This window comes from Zonotrichia albicollis, chromosome 13, assembly GCF_047830755.1.
Source record: "Zonotrichia albicollis isolate bZonAlb1 chromosome 13, bZonAlb1.hap1, whole genome shotgun sequence".
NCBI classification, from domain to species: domain Eukaryota; kingdom Metazoa; phylum Chordata; class Aves; order Passeriformes; family Passerellidae; genus Zonotrichia; species Zonotrichia albicollis.
The window spans coordinates 7,043,266-7,066,257 of NC_133831.1; the positions used below are offsets into that span (position 1 = coordinate 7,043,266).

At 42.7% G+C, this 22,992-nt stretch overlaps 1 protein-coding gene across 2 annotated transcripts in view; it reads left to right on the plus strand.

The window, feature by feature from the left end:
* Positions 1-22,992, plus strand: part of RANBP10 (RAN binding protein 10) — a 75,674-nt gene that overhangs the window by 12,448 nt on the left and 40,234 nt on the right. For both annotated transcript variants that reach the window (XM_074550872.1, XM_005489897.4), the window contains exons 3-4: positions 3,821-3,873; positions 21,603-21,770. In XM_074550872.1, coding sequence (XP_074406973.1) covers positions 3,821-3,873; positions 21,603-21,770 — 221 coding nt within the window. The remainder of the gene's footprint in view (positions 1-3,820; positions 3,874-21,602; positions 21,771-22,992) is intronic.

The following is a 22,992-nucleotide window of genomic DNA, read 5'->3' on the forward strand; positions in this document are numbered from 1 at the left end:
AATATAATAATTGATTCATTATTTAAAAAAAAAAGGGCAGTAGTTTGCTCTTGATGATGCCCACAACTACTGTTTAACCAGCATTTGTTGCATACACAAAACTGATTTAGAACATTTGGAATCAGGGAAGTGAGAAGTTGTTTTGCACCAAGAAGTTCAGAAAGCATCTGGTGCTTTTGGGGGTGGTGGAGCTGAAGATTTAATTTTTTTTCCCCTCCCAATTTTCAAGAGAATAGAGTGAATTTTTTTTTTTTTTTTTTTGCACTGAGGCTTTATTGATCCTAAAGCTCATTTCATCCATTACTTCTGGTACATAAATTGATTGTAGATGATAAAAGCAAAGTAACACTTTCTAAAACAAATCCCAGCAGTCAAGTCTGTGACAATTTGAAGATCTGGATGTAGGCTGTGGGCTGTGGAGTTGAAACTCAGCATGGTGAGGGAGTCTGTTTTTATTTTAGGTTGTCTGCAAATTCTGTCTACAGTTCTACAGCCATTATGGTCTTATTTTTAAAGTTTGTCTTGAGCTTTAAATGGGAGCAGAAGTTGAAGAGCAAAAAACTGTGAACCAGGAAGGTTTGTGGTCATGTTCCTTTTTTTTTTAGCAACATATTTCCATGATGTTGTGTATCTAGATTAAAGTGTAATCTTAAATTTAGAATTTGTGGAGTTGTAGTGCTTGCTTTTTATAAAAATACAAGCTTCCAGTCTCAATTTAAAGCTATGTTGTCTGAAAATGGAAAGATACAATTGTATAAGTTTTGTGTTTGGTTATGTGCATCAGATTTAGCTGTACACAAAAGAGGGGGGGTGAATCTGCACAGAAAATAATGAAGTTAAGCAGGATAAGCTGAAGTGGGTGATGACCTATTTTATCTGAGTTTGACAGTTAGGTTATTTCCTCTAATTTCCAATGTTTTCCTTGGTGTTGCCACGCTGATGGTGCAATACAGAGCAGAGCCCCAGCAGGGATGGGGACAAAGGGCACCCCTGGCAGTGCTGGGCCGGGACTGTGGTGAGGCTGTGCCAGGGCTGTGTGCAGAGGTGCCCTCCCTGCTCAGGCCTGCTCTGCTCATGCAGCAGCAGCACATGCAGAGGCACAGGAGCAGACAAGCACCCTCAGGCAGCAAGGAGGGATGGAGCTGGCCCCTGGCCCTGTGCCAGCAGAGCTGTGCTGGGTGATACTGAAAGGAAGGAATCTGACACCACCACATGACAAAGTGGCCACAGTGCTACAGTGCTTTACCTTCAGCTGAGCCAAATAAATCAGGGCATAAGAAACATTCCCTGTGCCAAGAGGCACGTCCTGTTCTTTGAACAGAGTCTGTCACAGCCAACAGATTCAGGAGGTCTGGAGCTTGTGATGTGACCTGGTGAAGTTGGTGGGGATGGTCTTGCTAAGCAGCAGAATGGTCTTTGCTGAGTGTTTCAGACTTGCCAGTGTCAGGATGAACTCTCTGGTGTTATTGCTTCAGGCTTAGAGGGTGCTTTTACACTGAGTTGAAGAATTGGATACTTTGGATCACAGCTCCCCTCAGGCTTCAGCAGTTGGCAGAGGTGACACTGAGGTTGTCACTGCTCCCATAGAGCTGAGGGCAGCTGTAGCTGTGGACTGGATCCTGGCTTCTTGCACACATAATTGGAAAAAACCACATGGCAAACCTCACCATGTAGTAAGGAAACCTCTGTAGCAGCAGAAGACTCCAGACTCAGTAGAAATAGAGAAATTGAATAAGAACTCTCTTATCTGTCAGTGTGACAAGGAAGAGCTGGAGTAGTCCCTGCAGATATAGGAGAAAGTCTTCCATATTGTGCCTGGAAGGCTGTAAAAATATCCCCAAATTCAGGCTATTACAGATGCATGTATGTCAGATGACACTGGGAGGCTGAATTTTTAGATGCCATAAATGCCTGCTGTGGAGAGGCTCTTGTGAGTCAGGGAGCTCATGGGGATGTCACTTCTGACTCGTGCTCTGAGCAGTGCAGAAGATGTTTACAGCAAAGGTGTGTTCAGAAGTTGTTCTGCAGCACTGACCATAATCACTCATCTTTGGTGTCCTTTGAGAACTGCCATAAAAGCCCTGCCACTTTAGTATTCATCCAAAACCCCACCACCCAACAGCAAAAAAGCCAGAAAACAAACCTTATAAATTAAAGAAGCTTGTTTAAGAAGCTTGTTTAAGAATAGCTAATAAAATCAGATGGGTCAATACTTTGAGATGGTACAGAGACTGTTTAAGAAGATTTTACTGGAGGATCAGACAGCTGATCAAAACACCTGACAAAATTACATGGGGATGAGAGGCAATAGGGATACACACCTGAAGCTTAAATTTTATTTGATGAGACAAATTGAAAGAACAAACTTCTAAGCTTAAAAAAACCAATAAGGTTGGCAAAATTAGTTGAGGGACATCTGGCTAAAGGTCTGAAATTTTAAAGGAATATTTTTCCTTCCCAGCACATCAGGCATGGGAAGCAAGCTGGAGTCTCAGGAGAACTTCTTATGAAGAGCTCTGAAAGCATAGGAATGTTTAGAGGTTCACAAATGCCACTCTTTTGCTTTTAAAGGATTATCATTCTGAAGTAAAAGAATTAATACAGCAACAATGTTGTTTGACAACAACAACAAAAAAATTACAGAACATGCAAATTAACAGAAACAGAAGACACAAAATGGAAATGTGCATAAGTATTGCAGTAAAGAAGAGCAGATTTTGTGAAGGCTGGCTTTGCCTTACTGTCCTGCTGGATATGTGCACAATGGTTTTTATGAGGGTGGAATAAACAATCCAGACTTTATACAAAAAATGGCCTCTGAGCTGCCACTTAGAGTGCAGGGTCAAGCTGTGTCCCACTTGATGGAAAAGTGAGTTCAGTTCTCATCTGCAGTCAGAACATAAATGGAATAATAGAGATCAGGAGGGGGAGGAATAGAAACCAAAGCAGAGAACATTGTTATGCTGTTATCTGTGATAATCACCTTGGGCTTGTGCTGTGTGATGTTGGTGGCTCTGGTTATTCCCTGCTTCTCAAAGAAGTCACAGAACTGGAAGTGTAGCAGGAGCTGAGGTGGAGATGAACTTCCATGAGAGCAGCTGAGCAGACTCTGATTAACCAGCCTTGAGAAAAGACCTTTGGGGAGGAGGTGGGAATCATGACATCAAAACCCTTGATAAAGTGGTCAGGGAAATGCTTTTCCTTTCTCTTCCAATTTTAAAATAAAAAATAGGTTGGGCAGGAATTAAGTGGGGGGGCTGTGGGATGTTGCCTTTTCAAAGAGCTTGCAAAGGTTCAGAAAGTGAGATTGTGTAAAATACATGCTGAACAATGAAAAAGTGTTCTTGGAAAGTACAACTGAGTTCTCTGTCCTCTGCATCCACTGTCAGCTGTTTTTGGAGAGAGTGCATCAGGCTGGACAGGCATCTGTCCTCCTGTGCTATATCTGCACTTAGGTGGTTTTTACTGTCTTGTTAATCAGCTATATAAATAGTTTTTTCTGATATGTGAGTAAAAATACCTCACAAATACCAAATTGAGCATTAAATTGCTGATTGTTGTCCAGTGCTTTTCCTGCCAATTAAGAGCTAAAGAGTAACTGTAGTTGTACATTGGAAAGCTGTCAGCTACTAGAGGAGATTGATGTTTTATCTTGGATTCAATAAAATACATAAGTACTGGAAAATCTTTAGTAATTTTGTCATTCTTCAGTCATTTTTGTGTGGATTGGGTTTATTTTAGTGCTGTATTTCTGCTGGAGGGAATCTGGTGCTGTGACCATTCTTTTGCTTGACTGATATTTTGTTTGGTTTTTTTGAAGGTACATGGGAATAGGACTTTCTGCTCAAGGAGTCAACATGAACAGGCTTCCTGGTAAGTCACTGTTAAGGTTTGTTTTACAATCTGTGTTAAATGTTCATTTGAAATAAAGATTTTTTTTATATATATATGTGTTAGTGAATGTGTGTTTCTATTAATAAAATTGCATTACTGTAATTGTCTTATATCTGGAAACTTCAAACCATTGAGTGTTATCTCAAATTGAGTTACTGGTGTTGTCAATGCAGCCATGATGATTTCAGTAGAATAACAGAAATTAAGCTAATAGGTAATGGGCAAGATGAGGAGCTTTCAGACAGGCAAACTCTTCTTTGTGTCTGAAAAGTAAGTAGGAAAATAATTTTGCATTTAATCTGTATACTCCACTTGACAAATTTACATGACAGAATCTGAAAATGACAGGATAATTGGGCTGTTGTATTGTCTGTATTCTTTCCTTCTTCCCACTGAAACACTACAAAAATCTGATAGAGTGATATTTCCAGTTAAGATTGTTGCTTCTTGTTTAAAATGTGTGTTTTTTGGTTTGCTGCTAAGTTGATCAAGTGGCTTCTTTTTAGAAATAAATAATTGGTAATCCTTCTTTGACAATATCCAATTTATTGAGCAAAATAACAATTTCTAGATATATATTGATGTAGTGCCTTCTATGCCAGAAATCCTTACAACTGGGCTTGAAATTGGAAGTTTGTATTTGGTAGAAAGTAAATGTTCTTTAGATGCCAAAGTGAATGACAGCTGGTCAGTGGTGGGGACTTTTTTGGCCTTGGGTGTTACTTCTGGTGAAGTTGTTTTGAAGGTGAAATCTGTGCTCAGCATTTATGGATCTTGGTGTCTGGAAAGGAGAATGTTTTGTGAATGTCCATGGCTTGGGGAGAATGCTTTGTGTGACACCTGTGCTTCAAAGAATTTGCATCTTACTTCAATTTATACTTGTTAGTAATTGTTATGACAGCTGCACCAGTCAGTCCTTCTCTCTCTGCCCTTTCTCTCCCCCAGTCCTGATCCAGGTGGGTTCTGTGCCATGTCCAAGGCAAAGCAGGAATTGAGTCCCATCATCTCCTGCCAGGGTTGGAGTTCTTGGACAGGGGGTGGTTTGGTGGTTAATGGAGCCTGTTCTGTCCATGGCTCTGTGGTTTGTGTCATGGGAAGATGGGGGGAATGTTTTGTAGGCTTGGCCTTGCAGATGGTTGGTTGGATTGTGCCGCTGTATTTAGGATTCCCCTGGGGTTATAGCACAGGTACATCCAGGGTTCAGTGCTAACCAGGATGGTGTGTGCTGAATGTCTCAGGTGTGCTGTCCTGAAATTGAACAGCCAGTGTAATTTCTTCTTTTTTTTTCTTTCTTCTTCCCCCTTTGGTGACTAAAAATTACCCAAACCACTTCTGATAAAAGGCTTTAAAGCCCAGGAGTTACATGGGCAGAATTTGTGGCCAGTTTGAGTCAAAGTGCCTGTACACCACTGTCATTTGTACGGTGCATGTGATGAACGTGGAACACTTTTCTCTCAGTGAAATAAAGCATAAAGTGAACTTGAGACTTGAGATTGTACAATTCATTGCTAAATAAGCACTAATTTGATCCTCTGAACCTGTTGTTTGTTTGATCACATGCAGATTATGCTGCCAAGAGTCATTCTGTGGTCATAGTTAGGTCTCTCTCCCATCTGTATAAGATTAACTGCATGGCTCTGTATTACAGTTTAGTAATTATCTTCCTGGCTTTTGGACAGTGAGTGTGATTTTTTTAAATGTATATATATTTTTTTTTTAGTATATTGTTCAAGTAACTGCAGTGAGAAACATTTCCAGGCTTAACTGTTATCAGGTCCTTCACAGCACAGAGTAAGTGAGAGCTCACAAAGAAGTGACAGACTTTGGAGTCTTGACTTGGCTTTGTGTCAGAGTGTAATTTTAACTTTTTGTGACCTGAAACCCTGCCAGGTTTCTCTCCTTAGACCCTTTCTAAGTCACTTCTGCTTTAACAGATCGATTTTCACTCAGTGTGGTGCCAGGGAAGTGTGTAACCACCACAAGTGGTGCTTGGGAGCCCAGAGCCTGGTACAGGAGCCAAAGCTGGTCCCTGTCTTGTTCCCAGTTTCACCGGGGATCCTTGGTGGCACCCTGGGAGTCCTAATTCAAAGCACAATCTTGCTGCTGGATTCTGTCTCAAACTCCTTTTCCCTCCACAAGGACAAACACTTTGGCCATATCCAGTTCCAAGTCAGGGCATTTGTGTTTTATTGCCAGATTTATTTTGGCTTGAACCCAGCTGGGTGCTGGAGGGGGTAGTGCTGAGCTTTCTCTGGAGATTACAAATGTGATTGGAGCCACATGAGCTGAGTTCCCTTAACTACCCCTGTCTGTATTGAGAATAGAGATTGCTTTTAATTGGAGAGTTCCCTGTCCATGTTCTACTCCAGGTTTCTTTGTGCTGTGCTTTGAAATTCAGTCAGCAGGTCTGAAATAATTGTGGGATTGTTATTAGCTACCAACTTTTGTGACCCTGACATATCTTGATTTAAAAAAAAAAAAAATTAAAGACATTTAAAACATTTACTAACAAGCATTCTGCTTTAGAGCAGTGGCTTTTAGTGAAATGTCTGCTCACTTCTTTCCTCACATTCAGTTTTTTTCACGTGTGCTCAGCATTTTGGTATTTGAGGATGAAATTGCATGTTGCAGCTGAACTGATCTAACTCCATGTCATCAAAGGAGAGAAACCTGACCCTTCCCTCCTCTCCACCCCACTGCACAGCCACTCTTCTGCCCTGGTGCAAGCCTTTGGCTCTGGCACTTGTCACCTTGGCCAGGCCAGCTTCCAGGCCAGGCAGGAGCCTGGTGGGCTGCTTCCTTCAGGAACCATGGAGACATGCTCTTACTTGTGCATCCTCAATGTAACAGATCAGTGTCTATTATTATTATTATTATTATTATTATTATTATTAAGACCTCAGTCCAGTAAGTTTTCCTGAGCCCTGCTGAAAATGTGTTGGTGGTTTGCTGCAGGTTTCACCAAACCTCCATAAAATGAGAGGATGATAAGTGTCCTGTCCTTACCATGGGTGAGACTGCACACTGGAATTGAGTCTCCCCTGCATGTGATGTTCTGCATTAGTTCAAGTCTTCATGCTGTTGAGACATAACATTTCATTTGTTTGAGCTCTTTGGGACATAGAGCCAGGCAGAGAGGGAAGGGAGGATGAATCTCTAAGGTAGAAGCAAGTTCTTAATTCAGCCTAAGATGTTGTGAAACCACACCCTTAGGCATACCCTGCTTCAGTTTCTTAAACAGCACAGATAGGAGCTGACCAATCACTTTTAGAGACTTTAAACACCCTCTGGTTAATGAATGACCTGCCCTGCTGTGCAGCATTGTGCATGCTGCAGGGAGTGCCAGCTTTCACTCACCATTCTTTGGTTTTCTGAAACCTTGGTCATTTTTTCAGCTTGCTTTTTGAACAAAAAGATGCTGCTTGGCTTATTCACTGTCTGCTCCAAACTCTTTTAACTCTCTGTTAAAAGAACAAGGTTTCAAACTGAACAGTATTTTGTAGACTTGAATTAGTGTGCAGCCAGATAAATCAGGAGAATTTGGTGTACAGAAACCTTCTCCCTATTGGGGTTTGGCTTCTGGGTCTGTAGTGCTGTGAACCAGGTCAACAAAACCAGAAACATTTTGTCCAGGTGTCCTGAGTCTTTTGTTCAGCCAAAGGTCCTTGAGAGCAACCCATTTATCTGAACATAAAATAGAAGTGAACTCTGGGAATTAAGAATTCCCCCTCTCTGTGAAAACCGTCCTTCATCCTCCATAAACCAATGTGTGGAGTGGGCTTTCCATTTTAGCTTTGTTTGGAGATCCTTTCCTTTGAATTTTCTTGCTGATAGGTTTCTGTTGACATTTGTAGGTAGGACTTTATTTCTTCTCAGCTTATCTTACAAGCTGTCAGAGGAGATGCAAGCAGGGGGAGCAAGACTGTTGAGGACTCTGTTCTCCTGTTCCTTTCTTTGAGAGGAAAAAGTTCCTTTTTTCTTCCTTAGGGATGTTCCCAGATGTTTTCATGCTGGTGTGCTCCCCTCTGGGAGCAGCCAGAGAAGGGAGGCTGGGTAGGTGTTGTATCATAAAATAATAGAATGTCCCACACTAGAAGGGATTCACAAGGATCACTGAGTCCAACTCCTGGTCCTGCACAAGTAAAATTCTCATGGGAGGATATTTTTCCCATCAGAGTTGGGGATGGGTTTCTGCAGAGGTTCTGTATTTAGATTTTCAAACCTCATTTCCACAAGGATTTGGCAGCCTCATGTAACTCTTAAGTTAATCCTGCTACAAGTGGGAAGTTCTGCTAAAGTCTTCCAGATTTTCCTTCTAGCCAATTTTGGTCTGGTGTTGGTGTGGGGTTTTTTGTTGTTGAGGTTTTTTGTTTGTTTGGTGATTTTGTTTTGTTTCTTTGTTTTGTTTCTTTTGTTTTCTGTGAATGCTGTGGAATCTTTCTACCTCAAATGTGTTTAAGGAAGTTTTCAGTTTGTGCTTTGGCTTGTCACTTTCTGTGACTGACAAACAAAGGACCTGTGCTAAAGGACTCTGTGCCAGTGCTAAATGCAGTAATTATAGAAGCTGAGACCTCACCAAATCATCTGATCTGAAGTGAATTCAATTAGCATTAGCCCTGCCTGACAGGTGTGTGTCTAAACCAGTCTTTCATTATTTTTCTGGCAACTTCTTTCAACACTGTCTTTGTGTTGGAAACTTTTCCTGATGACAAAGCTGAATATCCCATGTAGTCTGAGTCTATTCTTGGATCACGTGGAGGTGGAAAATAATTAATTTCTTTCCTCTTTGTAGCTCTGTACATGAAAACCTCTATCAGTGCTTTGTGGTCCCCTCTCCAAATCATGCACCCCTGGCTCTTCACCCTTCCCTGTTTATCGGGTTTTCTTGATTTATGACAACTTTTGTAGATGTTTTCTGAAATTTAATCACTGGATGTATCACAAGCACTGGATGTATCACAAGTATCTTACTTTTTATAGTAAAAGAAAACATTAAAATTCAGAGCAAGTTCAGGAAGTGGCTCTTATCCCATCTTGCAAACAAGGGCAAAGGAAAATCCTTGCCAAGCTTTCACAATTCTTAGGGCTTCAGCAGAAACAGGAGGGGAAGAAGCTACATGGTTACCTGGGAAAAAAGGCTTTTGTTTTCTAGAGCAATCAGCAAAAGCCCTGAAGTGTGGGGTTAAATGCATGAGCAGTATGTGGCACACAAACAGTGAATCAGTCTGCTCTCTTGGCTGCATCAACAACTTGGACACACTGCTTGATTTTCTATCCTTAGAAGTAATTTCTATTAAGTTTATTTATTTATGCAGCTGATGAAGCTCTGGCTTTTGGTACCTTATGGTGTTTGTCCTGCTGCAGAGCTCTTTCAGAGCTATCCTTGAGAACAGTTGTCCAAAAAGGCATGTGGGATTTCCAGAGGGTGTCACAGCTAAGCCTTGGACAGGTGCTGGTTCCACATCCAGCTGACTGTGCCAGTTCCTGTCCACAAAATTGCTTGTGCCTCTGGTACCCTCTAATTTATCCTATCAAACCAGTTTGTGGGGCTGCATGTGCAATGGGTCACCTAATTGGGTTAATAAGAATGGGTGGGGGGCCCTGCTTCGTTCTGGGCTTGTTATTAACTTGGCTCTGTCCACTTGCCTGGTTCATCACAGGTAATGCAGCTTGAAACAGCTCCTTTGGGAAACTTTATTCTCCTGAATCACATGGTTAACAGTGGTCAGAGGTTGTTTTTGATAGAGATATGTGTTGAAAACCTCAATTAAATTTCCCCCCAATTAACAGTTTTCCTAATTTTTTTCAATCTTTCCAGGCATAGTGGGCTGAAGCTAACTTGGCTGGCTTGTCTCCCTGAATTTTTATTTAGGCTGAGAACTCCTGAAACTTCACTTGGGTAGCTTTTGCTGACTTAACTGCTTTTTACCTGAAAGCATAATTTGTGCCTCCTAAGAGGTCATCAGTGTGTTTAGAAATGGCAAATTTTAGCCCTGCACAGTGAAAGACAAGAGAGCAAAATGGGTCAGTGTGATGGGTCAGCTCTGGAATTATTGAATCCATTTGTGCAGAATGGATTTACAGAAAAATTCCTCAGCACACAAGAGCTCATGTGGGTGGGTGAAGATGATTGTGGTGCATAGAACAGTGGTGGATAAAAACATACACTGCCAAGAAAAGGTATATGTTACAGCAGATTGGAGATTTCTGGCCTTTGAAAGTCAGAGCCTTTTTGATTTACCTACCTGAGTCTCTTATTTTTGGAGAAGAGATTTATTTATGTAAGTGAATCTCCTGGCTGTCACCACTGCCTGTAGTTTTATTTACATCTCTGGTTGTGCTACCCCTGTTTCTTCTAAACTAAACTGCAAGATGCACTCCAGAATCACAGTTAGTGCACTCCAGCCACTAATAAGAGTTCAGTCCAAAACACAAGGCTAAGCAATAAAGCCTACCCAACCCCATTTGAATAAAAAAATTAAAAATCTCATATGGGAGGAAGTGTCCTGAGACTGATTTAGGCTGGTTGTTTCTTTCTTGAATCTGCTGTTACTGTACTGCACCATCTGCTATTTTCAAAATAGCTTTTATTTATTTTTTTTAATCTAAGTCAAAATTAAGGTCATACTAAAGAAATTAATAAGAAATTTGGGCTTCTTGTAATAAAACAAAAGGATTTCCTTTGAACTTAAGCTTTCACATATTTTTAGTGTTAAGATTTTTTTTTTTCCCATATGGAATCAATCTTGTGTTCAGTATATGTAAAATGCCATCATAGGAGAGTAATCTGAGGAGCACTTAATTTTTATTTATCCTGGGTATACACAACTCATTAAATTTTCTTTCTTCATCTTCACTCTAAATTCTGTGTGTACATGTATTCTGTGTATGTTTTAATGGCTGCCCTGCTGCATCATATGTTGAAGAATCTGAGTTCCTCTGGGATTGCTTAACTCTCATCTTTCCTCTTCCTGCTTCTACTTTGGAGATCAGCTGAACACCTTTGGAAATTAAAATTTAAAACCACTAAATTTTTAAAATTTGAAATTCTAGGAGTCTTAAAATTATACTATCTTTATTTTTAAAAAATGAATTCTTTGTGTCTTTGGGAATCTTTGTTGTTCATGGTTGATTTGTCCACTGCCCATCAACTTCAGCTGAGTTCCACTGAACTGCTCAGTTGTCTTGTCATCCCATGGCAACTTTGTCTGTTTTCAATAGTTTTTTGAGTTTATGTGCTGAATTTACTTGAACTTGTATGAAAATTCCAGCTTGAATATTGGAACAGATTTGTTGTGTGTCCTGTGTGTTCATTTACATGCCATCTTTGTCCTTTAGAAGAACTGGAGGTCCTTTCTTTCCCATTCTCCAGTTTTTCAGGGCTCATTAAAGGGCTGTCTGAGCGAAGCTGCCTCCTCACAGCTGCTGTGTTTGGGGAGTTGCCCTGCAGAGCTTATCATGGTCCCAGCTTGGGGTGGGTGTGTTTGGAAGATGAGCCTGGTGCTCAGGGCTGATAGGGCTGAGCTGCTGTGGCAGGGGGGTGGGACAGATGTGGCATCTCCACGTGCTGAGGGTGACACCACAGGGGTCAGGTCCCCAGATGAGGTCAGACCTGGTGCTATCAGCTGGGTTCAGAGCTGGAGAGTAGCTAAACCAGCTCCTGAACCACAGAATTGGGATGAATTACCTTCTGAATTAAGGTTAAATTTAATGCCATGTTTTATTTATGGATATGTATATGAAAGCTAGGACAGTATACAATAAAAGTTCCTGCATTTTCCCTTTCTGACTGACTTCAGGTCATGTGTTTGCTCATATTGATTGTAATGATTGTCCTGCCTGCAGCCAGAAAAACTGCTGCCCATTTGGTTGGGTTTATAGTGAAGTGTTGGGTTTCTTGCCTCTCTTTTTTTTTCCTTTAGTCTGTTCAGTTAGACTGGCTTTGGGCACCCAGCCTTCAGGTTTGACTGGAGGAGCAGACTGAGGCTCCAGCTCAGCCCTCAGAGCTGTGCCTCACCCAGAAGTAGTTTGGAAAGTGCTTTGCCATTTAAGTTGAACAAAACCATCCATCAGTATTTCAAGACAGTAATCCTGGCCTTGGAAAATAACCAATGAAAGTGTTTCCACTGGTCATAAAGTGCTCAGGCATCAGTGTGGGTATGTGATTCTTAGTGCTGGCCTGCACTTTTCCATGCCCTGATTTCTGTGCTGTGTCTCTTTGAGAGCTGGGCTGGCCTCTTCAGAGGTTCTGTGCTCTGTCCTCCTGCACCATGCACCCAGAGATGTGTGGTATGGCTGTGCTGGAGCCTTTGCAAGGGTTTTCTGTCATCCAGCAGGCTGTGAGGGTTGTGTGCCATGGGAGAGCATCCAAAGCAGGGCAGAGATGGCATTGCACAGTGAGGTTTGGCCTTCACCAGTGCCACAGGTTGCATCTCCAGCTGTAGCACAGATTATGGAAAATCCAGGTATTTTAGTGACAGCTAAGAGTTGATTGGCACTTTAGAGACAGCAGTTTAGCTGTCAACACAAGCTGTAATCACAAAACTGCTTGTTTTTCAGATTAAAACAAATTCTTTAATGTGGCTGTACCTATTATTTTGGATAAAAGGTGGCATCAACACAGGGCTCAGTTTCACTACAACTCAAATTGCTGGGTAGCAGCTGTTTCCACTGATGGATACATATGATCCTCTTCAGAAAACCCTGTTGCTTCACCTTGATTAATATGGAAAGTATTTAAGAAACCTCAGTTTAGAATCTAGAAGTCTTTGTTGCAACCTCTTAACATCAGGAGGTGTGTTTCTTCTGGAAGACTTCTCTCTCCATAAGGTCTTGTGTTTACATAAGTGGGTTTTTGTTTGTAATTTTCTTAGCTCATTAAATACCATTTTAGGGATTGTTTTTACTAGTAGCTGGACATGAACCCCCTGCATTCTGCAGTGATCTCCAACATTTCTTTTGGCTGAGTCACTAAACTGTCCTGCCTTGATGTGTCTGTAGAATGACTCTTGCCCATTACCTTGCAAGACTTTGCTGGAAGTGTCTTAATATTTTATAAAGGTGTTCTTGCCCCTCAGCTGAAGGTTGAAAAGTTGGCCCATAAATGAACATGTGAATGAATTATTTAGTATGATGAGATTTGAAGCTGTATATGTGATAAGCTTTTGATTGTTGTTCCTTACCCCTTCCACTAAATAGATAAATGGAAATGCTTCGCCTCTGACTCTTTCCCCATCCCTGTCCTGCATTATTGTGTACCCTGCCCTGTGTCCCACCCTCTCCTCTGTGGTGTGCCAGGGAATATGGTGGATACAATAGAGCAGTGGTGACCTGATCATGCTGGAGAGCTTTTCCTTTGTTTGCAGAAACAGCCTGTCCTGTGGCTGTGCTCTTCACAGGGCTGAAAATGGCTCCAAGCACATTTTGACCTCTCTGGTGTAGGGAAACCCAGATCATGTTCTGACTCTGGCAGAAGATGGAACCATCAAGGTTGTAAGTTAGGAGGACTTGCCATCTTTATTCATTCAAGGAAGTATGATTTTTATCTTGATTACTGTATTCTGTGGTGAGGTGCATGCTAAGTAATAGTGAAATGGACTCCTTACAACAAATTTCTGGGGCTGGTGGAACAGACCTTTCCTGTTGAAAAGGTATTGCCTGTGTTGCAGCTGTCCAGAGCCTTCTGGTTTTGTTTTCTAACTTATGAGTCAGTGGGTAGTGCCACTTTATGTAATGGTGTAGTTGTGGTTTGATGTTTTTTTGAAGACTAGTTAACATGCAGTGAGTGGTTGTTAATGGTAGGACTTGCTGATCTGGTCTAAAAACCACTGTGCCAGATCAATATTGTGAAAAATTGAATTTTACAGTGCTGCTCTGCTTGTTGTCTCCATGGTGGATCAGGCAATGCTTGTTAGCACCCACATTCTGCTCAATCTCTCAGACTCTTGAGTCATACTGATTTTTGGGTCACTGTGTCCTTTTCTTCCTGCTCACTGTTAATATGAGAGAGATGTTGTGATTCCTTTTTTTTTCTTTTTTTCCTCTCCTTTGGATTCTTGCCACACAAGTCTTGCTGTGAGGATTTGGACTGAATTTTATCTCTTTGCAGTTGCAAGTACTTTATTAAAAAACATGGACTAGCTTCTGAGCAAAAGCTGCAGCCAGGCCTGCCAAGAGTCCTGCACTCTGTGATGAGCATCATCTGCTGTGTGTGCAGGGGCCAGGCTGGCTCTGCTTCCTCTGCTGGGACCTGGGGTGAGGGGGAGGCCATGAGCAGCAGTGCCTGCTTGGGGTGTGTGTAGTGCTGTGCTGCTCCATGGCCCTGTGCAGGATTCTGTGGGATACTGCAAGGGTTATGGACCTGAACCCATCCAGCCCCTGCTTAGGGAAGTTTGTGCTCCATGGGGTGAAGTGGTTTTATTCTCTGTACGAGCATTGGTCCTTTAGTGCAAAGTTTGGTCTTCATTCACTCATTTTGGCACCTTGTAGAAGAAATAGAAGCTGGTTGGGGATGTTTCTAGCTAGGCCTTCTTTGTACCCCTGGGTAAGTGGGTTTTAGGGTCTCTTTTTTTCTTTTTTTTTCTTTACCCTTGACATGTTCTGGGCAGATGTCCAGGCCCTTGAAGCTGTGCCAGGGAGATGCTGTAATGTGTTGGGCACGCTGTTCCCTGCTCCTATTCCTGTCCTGCAGTTGGTGTTGTGACTGTACCTAGACAGTTGTCCATGCCAGGGCTGTGCCTCCCCTGTGCCCACATCCCCAGTGCTGGAACAGAGGTTGCTGTGGCCACTGAGCAGCTGTTTTTTAGGCTCATTATGGGAACAGAAGGATGTATTGCAGCACTAATAGTTGATTTGATTCTAAAGCATGATTGAATAAAGGAAAGCAAAGCAACCACCCTGCTCTCACCAGAACATGTGATGTGTGTGCAGCTTCATAGGGCTTGGCATAAATGCTGTAACACTGAGTGACAGCTGAGATGCTTCAGCATCTCAAATACTTCTTGAGGCAGCATATTTCTCATGGCCAGGCATTTACAGACTTCTCAAGCCCAGGCATTTGGTTTCTGAGGCTGTAGGAGCACCAGAGCTTGTTGAGCCTTCCTTTTGCTGTGGGTAAAGGCCTGTGTTGGACTGATGCACACCAGAGGCACATCCACTTGCAGAGCCAGTCCTCTGGAAGATGGAGTCATCAACAGAGGGTGGTTCTGCTTCTCCTGTGGTTCTGGCTCCTGTCAAGTTGTCCTGTCCCTGCCTGGGACTGCTCAGCCCAGGATGGTGTAGAACCAACATCCAACTTCTCTGTGCACCAGATTCCATCTGTTCAGCCTCTGTTGAATATACCTTCCCCTCCCCTGACCTCATGCTCTGCTGCTGCCAAAGACCCATAGCTGGCTGAGCAATAGCAGCCTGCTCAGCACAATGCATGGAGCTGGGCAGGCACCTCCTGCCTCCAACTGCATCGTGGTCCAGCAGCAGCTCTGGGCTCTGCTGCTGCCTCCACCCTCCACATCCCATTCCCCAAGCACTGGACAAGCAAAGTTTGTACATCTGTTTCTGCTGGACTTTGGATTCAATAAATCTTATAAAATAATTTTGTTTGGTTTATTTCAGTGTGTTGACACAAGTTCTTGTCCCTTTGCAGCTAGTGTTTGCACACCACTTGGCCTGGCATGGGCAGCTGTGGGAAGCTAGGATTGCTGGCCAGGGGAATGGGAAGAGGAATGCCACAGGCAAAATACTGGACAAGAATAGAGAAGGGAGACAAATGAAAAGTGTTCCAAAATATGAAAGAGAGAAACTTCGGAAAGATTGTAGAGTGGTCACTGGGGTGTGTCCTGAAGAGTAAGTCTCAAACTCTCCCATTACTCATGATATAACAGACACAAACCCTATTTACAAATCTTCAGATTCCTTCTGAGGAATTTCCATCTGCCCTTCATATGCCCAAACATACTCCACCATTCCTTCCAGCTTCAGATGCCTCAGGTATCCCTGACTGCAGGGAGGTCAGCACTGAATGTGTGGTCAGCAAGGCCCTGCCCTTTGCAGCAGCTTCTGCACCCATGCCATTGGATGCTTGAATGCTAGAATGTGTTTCTCCTTTGCAATGTTCATGGGCAGGGAATGGTCCATGTGTCAGTGACAGTTCATCTGTCTGCCAACATCTTCACCCCAGCAAGTGCAGAGCAGGGAGAGTCTGACGTGTCTGGCTGTAACTCACTGGAAAAGTGTATTTTCCATGATCACTGGGCCTTGTGTGTCAGTCTTTGGCAAGTCATCAGAGGGGATCTCAGTACAGATCCCTCTGGGTGTTGGCTTCCTGGTTCCCCTGTGCCCAGTGGCAAGTTTGACATGTTTGAACCTTGATGCACTCAGGGCTGTCATCCCTTGGCTTTCTCCTCCACCCTGTGTGAACAGAGCATCAGGCCAGGAAGGAGTGGTGAAAATACTGCCCTTGGTAACTTGTATCCATCCATCCATCCATCCATCCATCCATCCATCCATCCATCCATCCATCCATCCATCCTCCAGCTGATGCTCCACACTTTGAAGCCTGAGCAACTTATCCAGGTGCTGCTTTACCAGGGTGTGTGATGCAGCCATGATGCCAGTTCTGCCCAGAGCCTACCAGCAATTCTGTGTTCATATAAGCAGAGAGCTGAATCACCAGGTTATTTCTGGGGTGCTGAGGTGTAAATGGGCACCCAGCTCAACAGAACCACTTCCCACTTGCTGCCTTCTGAGGCAGAGTCTGATCTCAGGATCTGACCAAAGAGTCAAGAGCAAAGCATTGAGTGGGAAAGGTGAGATTGAGCAGGGACAGGTGTAGGACAGTAAGGCATAGTAGTAGCACACTACATCTAACTCTAGTGCTTGCTTAAGGGTGAGTGTTTATCAGTTTATCCTGTAACTGTGTCCTGAAGTAACTCAAGTCCTTTCTGCCACGTGTCTGGCATTGCATAATTCTGACCTGTTTATCAAGCAGCAGCAATGGAACTTGCTGTTCATTTTTTTCCCCTATGTGTTGGGATCAAGGTAGTCTGCCAAGAAGGTCAGCATATCAACTTTTTCTTGTTAGCAGGCCAAGCAGAGCTTCAGTTTGGTGTTGAACATACAAAAATGTCCTCCCAAGCCCTACTCATGGGTTTTGTTTTTCTTTCTTGCAGTTCTTTGATTGCACAATCTGAGCTATTCTGCATCTTGTTAGTAAATATATAGATATATTTTGGGTTTGGGTGTTGAAGGGTTCAATTCAAAGGGATGTAAATTTAACCTCTTTTTGCTTTTGTAGGTCCTGAAGTCCTACCTGTAGTGGTTGTGATTCTCTATTTGCATGTTCAAAGTGCTGTCTTCAAAATGAGCTGTAGTGAGAACAGTCTTAGAGTCAGGACTTTGAGGTTCTGCTTTGACCACATGGGCCAGGTGGCCAAATCCTTTCTGTTCTCTGCCTGGCTCCCCTATTTAAAATGATTTTATGCTTTTGAAGAGAGGATGGGGTAGGGAAAGGAAAAAAGGAAAGAACTGTAAACTGGACCCTGCAGCCACTCTAGGTCATTTGATTTCAGTCTATATTGTCCATCAGGAGTTCATGACCTGTGTTTTGTAAGAAAAAACACATTCTCCAATTTGGTCCAGATTTCTGAAATTTTGAGAGGAATCTGCACTTGCACTTGAGAATTTTTTGACTTGGCCACAACTGTACATGGGTGCTGAGTGTCCATTGCTCTAGACATGGCTATGACCAAGAGACCAAAATGGGATGTTTTAAACAGCCTTGTTGGAATGAGCTACCAGTCACAAACTGACAGTGCCTGGGGTCTCCCAGGGTTTTCTTAGGAGCAGCTGTCTGTCCTGGGATGGGCTGCTGGAGCTGCTGAGGATTGTGAGGTTGAGAATGGTGAGAGGTGCTGGGGGAGCTGTGGGAGCCAGCTGAGGTGACACACCCCGACAGGGAGGTGCACATGAAAATCTGTGCAAAGGGAGTAGTGATGCATTTTGGAGTGATGACAATGACTTCATGGAAACATCAGGTCAGTGGTGAAAAGGACAATGAAGGGAAAATGCTGGGATTAACATGTAGAGGGTTTGGGAGCAGTGCAGAGAATAACTGCAGATTTCTTCTGTTCTCCATGGGGCACCTTCATCTCCATTCTCACAAGCAACACTAAATCCAGAGAGGGTTCAGATGATGATGGTCAGAAAAGCAGGAAATAGCTAAATAAGATAGAAGTCATCAGCCTGGAAAAGGGATCATTATGGGGAATTCTGCAGAGGTCTGCATACTGATGTATGTTGTGGAGACACCAAATCCATTGTTTGTCATCTCCTGTGCAAGAACTACAGGATATATCCAAGGATCATGAGGCACATTTTCATTGCTTGCAGTTATACTGTCAAACTCCTTCTTGCAGGACACAGTGAATGATGCGAGTGTTTATATGTTCTTAATAGAGGATTGAACAATTTAATGGAAACAAAATCCTTTCAGGAGTACTGAGTGAACAGAATCTCCATCTGGCTCAGTCTGTCTGTGCTCACAGGTGGTTGGAGAGTGGTAATGCTATTCAGTCAGGGTGTGATTCATGCACATCCTGTACTTCTCCTGTCTCACTTCTTGAAGAGCATCCTTGTCCAGGCTGACCCCTATCCCACAGGGATAGCCATTGTAGGAACATGTGGGTGTCACCTTCTCTGCCTTCCAGCGACTTCTGCAGCACTTGAATACAAGTGGCACAGAGGTTAAAGTGTCAGGAGAATTGGCAGATGCAGCTGTGGGGAGGGATTTCAAGAAGTTTTGATTCAGTCCTTATTAAAACACTGCTGGATTTTGTAGAGGAAGGAGCTGTTGAGTCACTGGAGGCTCCAAGGGTGTCGTGGGAGTCCCAGAGGAGGCTGTAATATGCTGGACCCATTCCTAGGTGGCGATAGCAAATTGTTAATGGTGCAGGAAAACCCCAAGTTTTCAGGAAGTGTTTTGAGAAAAGTTGGAGTCTGTGTTTTTAAAATACATGTGATGAGTTACTCCCCACTCTGCTGGTAATCAGGATAATGCCAAATGCTTTCAATAGGGATACACAATTTAAATCAACAGACCCTGAAAACTTTGACCTAGAAGTACTAAAAATGCTGATTCTTGTTTTTAATTCAGATTATTAGGAAATTTCAGAAGGCTGGCTGAAACTGGCCAGTACTGGAGTTACCCGTATGCCACTGCCCTCATGTTTATTTTGGGCAGAATTTTAGGAATAGAGATCTGTTTTTTATTAATAAATAACTTAAGGTTTGACATATGATTAATGCCACTCAGCTTATGTTTACAGTGAGTACAGTAAGTTCACTCAAACAACTCTGGTTTGTTGTTTAAAATGACCATGGTGATGTGATAAGGCTGACAGTGTAGATTTAAAGCCCTTAGTTTGGTGCCAGGTCCAGGTTCAGCACCACACAACATTTGAGTTGAAAAAGTAAACTCTACATAACATCAGCAAAGTGCTGGGTGAGCAAATTTCTTTAACTGATTATGTTAGTGGTTTTGTGGGGAGAATAAGATTCAAAACAAGCTTTTTCCAGGCATTGTTGCTGTTTGTACCACGTTTGTCATTGTGTTCAAGGTCTTTATTCAGTCCCTTTTCATTGGAGTTCCCCACCACCATTGGTGCTTCAGCAAGAACTGACACTGTGAAGCTCAAGTCATAAAAGAACAGGAGGAGGGTTTTTTCAATAGGATCAGCTGTGATCTGTAGGTAGAGAAACCTTTATTTCTCACACTGGAGAACCAGTAATGTCTGCATTGGCCCAAGCATTTCATGAGCTCATCCTCATGGTGGGACACGCTGTTGAATTTCTTATGGGAGCCTCACCCAGTACATGATGTGTGAGCACTTCACTGCTTAGGTGCAGCTGATGACAAGTTCTTGCTAGGTGCTTTGTAATGCCAGGAGTGTTTTGTATGCAGAAGATCTAGAAGTTTGTATTTAGATTGTATTATTAGTACCTTAAGAGATAAATTTATTTAAGTTATTATCTGAATTATCACTTCTCAACAGCTCCATTCGAGAAGTTCTGAATTGACACTCATGTAACAGGTCTGGTTTTAAGGAGACTAAAATAATAGCTCAGTGATGGCAACAGAGCAAATAAAAGGGATAGTGGAAAGGAGCCACAGTTTTAAAAATTCAAAAATATTGCAATGATATTTTTACTGGATGGAGTCTTAGCAGTGGAAGTTTGACAACAGACTCTAGAGCCCCTATCACTTCCTCCTTTGTTTTGGCAAGTCAGTTTGGCATTGTTTTTGTGCTTGCTGAGGGTGCTGCCTGTGCTGCTGTCCCTGTCTCTCAGGAAGATTTGAAACAGGACTGGTGCTGCTGTCAGCAACTTGTTTGGAGCTGATCCGAGGGAAGGCAGAGCTGACTCTTGGGACATCTCAGTCTGTTCCTGTTGGATGTGTGGGACTAAATAAAGGAAATTACTCACCATTTCTAGACTAGAATTTGCTGGGAATCCTTCATGCCTTTCACTCCCAAAGTTTGCTCAGAGGTCCAAAATCTTGGACTGTGGCATGTTTCAGTTTTGCTTCATTCCCTGACTTTCCCACTGGCATTAATTTAGTGTGGTACAATAAACAGGACCTTAGACATTCACTGACTGTTTTGTGCTTCTGTGAGAAGCCCTGAGCATGTGAGTGCTGATGCCTCAGTGTTGTAGCACTATTTTTCAAGATTGAATTTCTGGTGCCCTCATGTTGTTGCTGGTTTGGGAGGAAAATCCTGGCTCACAGAAGTGCTCCAGCCCACCTTCACAGGGCTCTGCTCTGTAGTTCTCAGGCTGCTCAGTCTTTTTGTGCCTCATTGCAGGATGTGCATTTCCTGCACACTCTGTTTCTTACACAGTCCCTTTGCCAGAGCCATTGTTCCACATTTAACACAATCTGCACCGCTCTTGGGTGTGTAGGGTCAGCAGATGGCCAAAGCACCTTCTTTGCTTCCCTAAGGATCCAGCCATATCCATATAATACACAGGTGTCTGTTTTTAATGTTGTGTCACTTTATGGAAGAACTCTGTCTGTCTGTGAGATGTGGCTTTGATTGTGCCATTCAGAATAATGATCCAAATGAAATTACTGGGATATATAGAAAAGAACAAGTGGGCAGGGTGCAGCTGTAACCCTTAGCACAATGTTATGAGCAGAAGAAATAAAAGATATTAATATTAGAACTGACCGCTTTGCATTGAACTCCCCTTTGACATTTGAGGGCTGTGTTTTAAGCTGTCTGCAGAATGGGAAATAATGTATCCCAATGGAAACATAGAAATCCTTATCAAATAAAGATTTAAGGATGCAAAAATTGCCTCTCTCCATTTCTTACACCTGTCACAGCACTTACAGACAAAGCTGAAACTGTCTGAGAATTATTTTGTTAAATGCTTTTGTGGGAAGAATTTGGTTTTGGGAAACACAAGTGTTTTACAAAAGGAGTTTGTTTCACCTCAAGCAAGATAAAAGAGAAATGTGTTGAAATGCAAATGGTGTGTTCTGATTAATTTCTTTTTAGTTACAGGTATGTGAAAATTAATATTGGGATGAATCAGGAGTGGCAATCAAATTTTAAAACTCCCACAGAAAATGGTGTCCTGAGGATTGTAGTAGTTCCATGTGGTTCTGCTGAGCTGGCTTCACTGCTGTCCTGTTCTTTTGCCTTTTGCAGGATGGGATAAACATTCTTATGGGTACCATGGAGATGATGGGCACTCCTTCTGTTCCTCGGGGACAGGGCAGCCCTACGGCCCCACGTTCACCACTGGAGATGTCATTGGCTGCTGTGTCAACCTCATCAACAACACCTGCTTCTACACAAAAAATGGCCACAGTTTAGGTGAGTGAGGGTGTTCTCAGGAGAGGGATGCTCCAGCCCTGCTCTTGCTGCTGTTTAATACTTGGCTGTATTATAACTCTTGTCCCACACCTGTGAATAAGGTTTAAATGGCAGAGCAAAAGAGCACTCAGCAGCTGTCAGCAGTTGTAAATTGGCTCCAAGGCAGAAATGCTTCCAGAAGGTAAAATGGTTTCCATGCTGCTCAGTTTGTTTAGATATATTAGAATTTCACCTACAGCTTCTTCTCCTTTTCTCTGCTGCTGCACAGTAGGTGGGAGGTTGGGTAGGGTGTCTGATGGCTGGACAAGAGGGAAAGAAAGAAAGAAGTGGGAAGTTTAATTAGTGGTTTGTTCAACCACCTACAAAGGCACAGTACTGGTGTCTTCAATTTTGAAGGGACTTGTCCATCTGAAAGCCTCAACACGTTGGTCTGAGCATTCCCAAAGCCAGACATTAATTCAGCACAAGAGTGGTCTGAGTTAAGCATTGAGCTACAATTTGGTTCATTCCACACTTGTTTCAGTAACTGTCTTAAAGTTAAGGACTAAAAAATTTTTGCCCAAATTAATACCTCAGATGTTTTCCAGGCATCTGTCATTTCTTATTTGTCTAAAATAGAAGGTTTTGGCCATTTCCCCCTAAAATACCATTTCCTTGGATAACATGTTCTCCACCCCAGATAAATTCTTGTCTTTTTTTTTTTAACACATAAGATGTGCAGTAAATTATATAGGTTCATCTCACTTTTTGTACTGGGATTCATTTGATTTGGCAGGGAGGGATGAGCACTCCTTTCCTTTGCTTCTCCTTGCTGTGTCAATTCTACTTTGTTGAATTCAATATTAAATTGGTAGAAAAATACCAAAAATACCCTGCTCAAGACACTTGACAGAGCAAAGATGTTTTGAGTTACTGGCTGGGCTGAAGGAAGGAGTGGGATTGGAGTGCAGTGTGGGCCTGGAGAGTAGAGGATTTCTGGTGAGCTCTTGGGAAAAGTACTGGGCTCCCCAATATTAGAGAGAGATTAACTTAATGGAGAGAGTCCAGCAAAGGGCTGCCAGGGTGATGGAGGGTTTGGAGCATCTGTCCAGGGAGCAAAGGCTGGGCTTGTTCAGGCTGCCCATTCAGTCCAGTACTGGTGAGACAAGTAGAGGCTTGAAAGCAAGAGCTGATGGTGTAGAGCAGCAGCTTTTGATTAGGAGTGAGACAAGATAGAACAAGA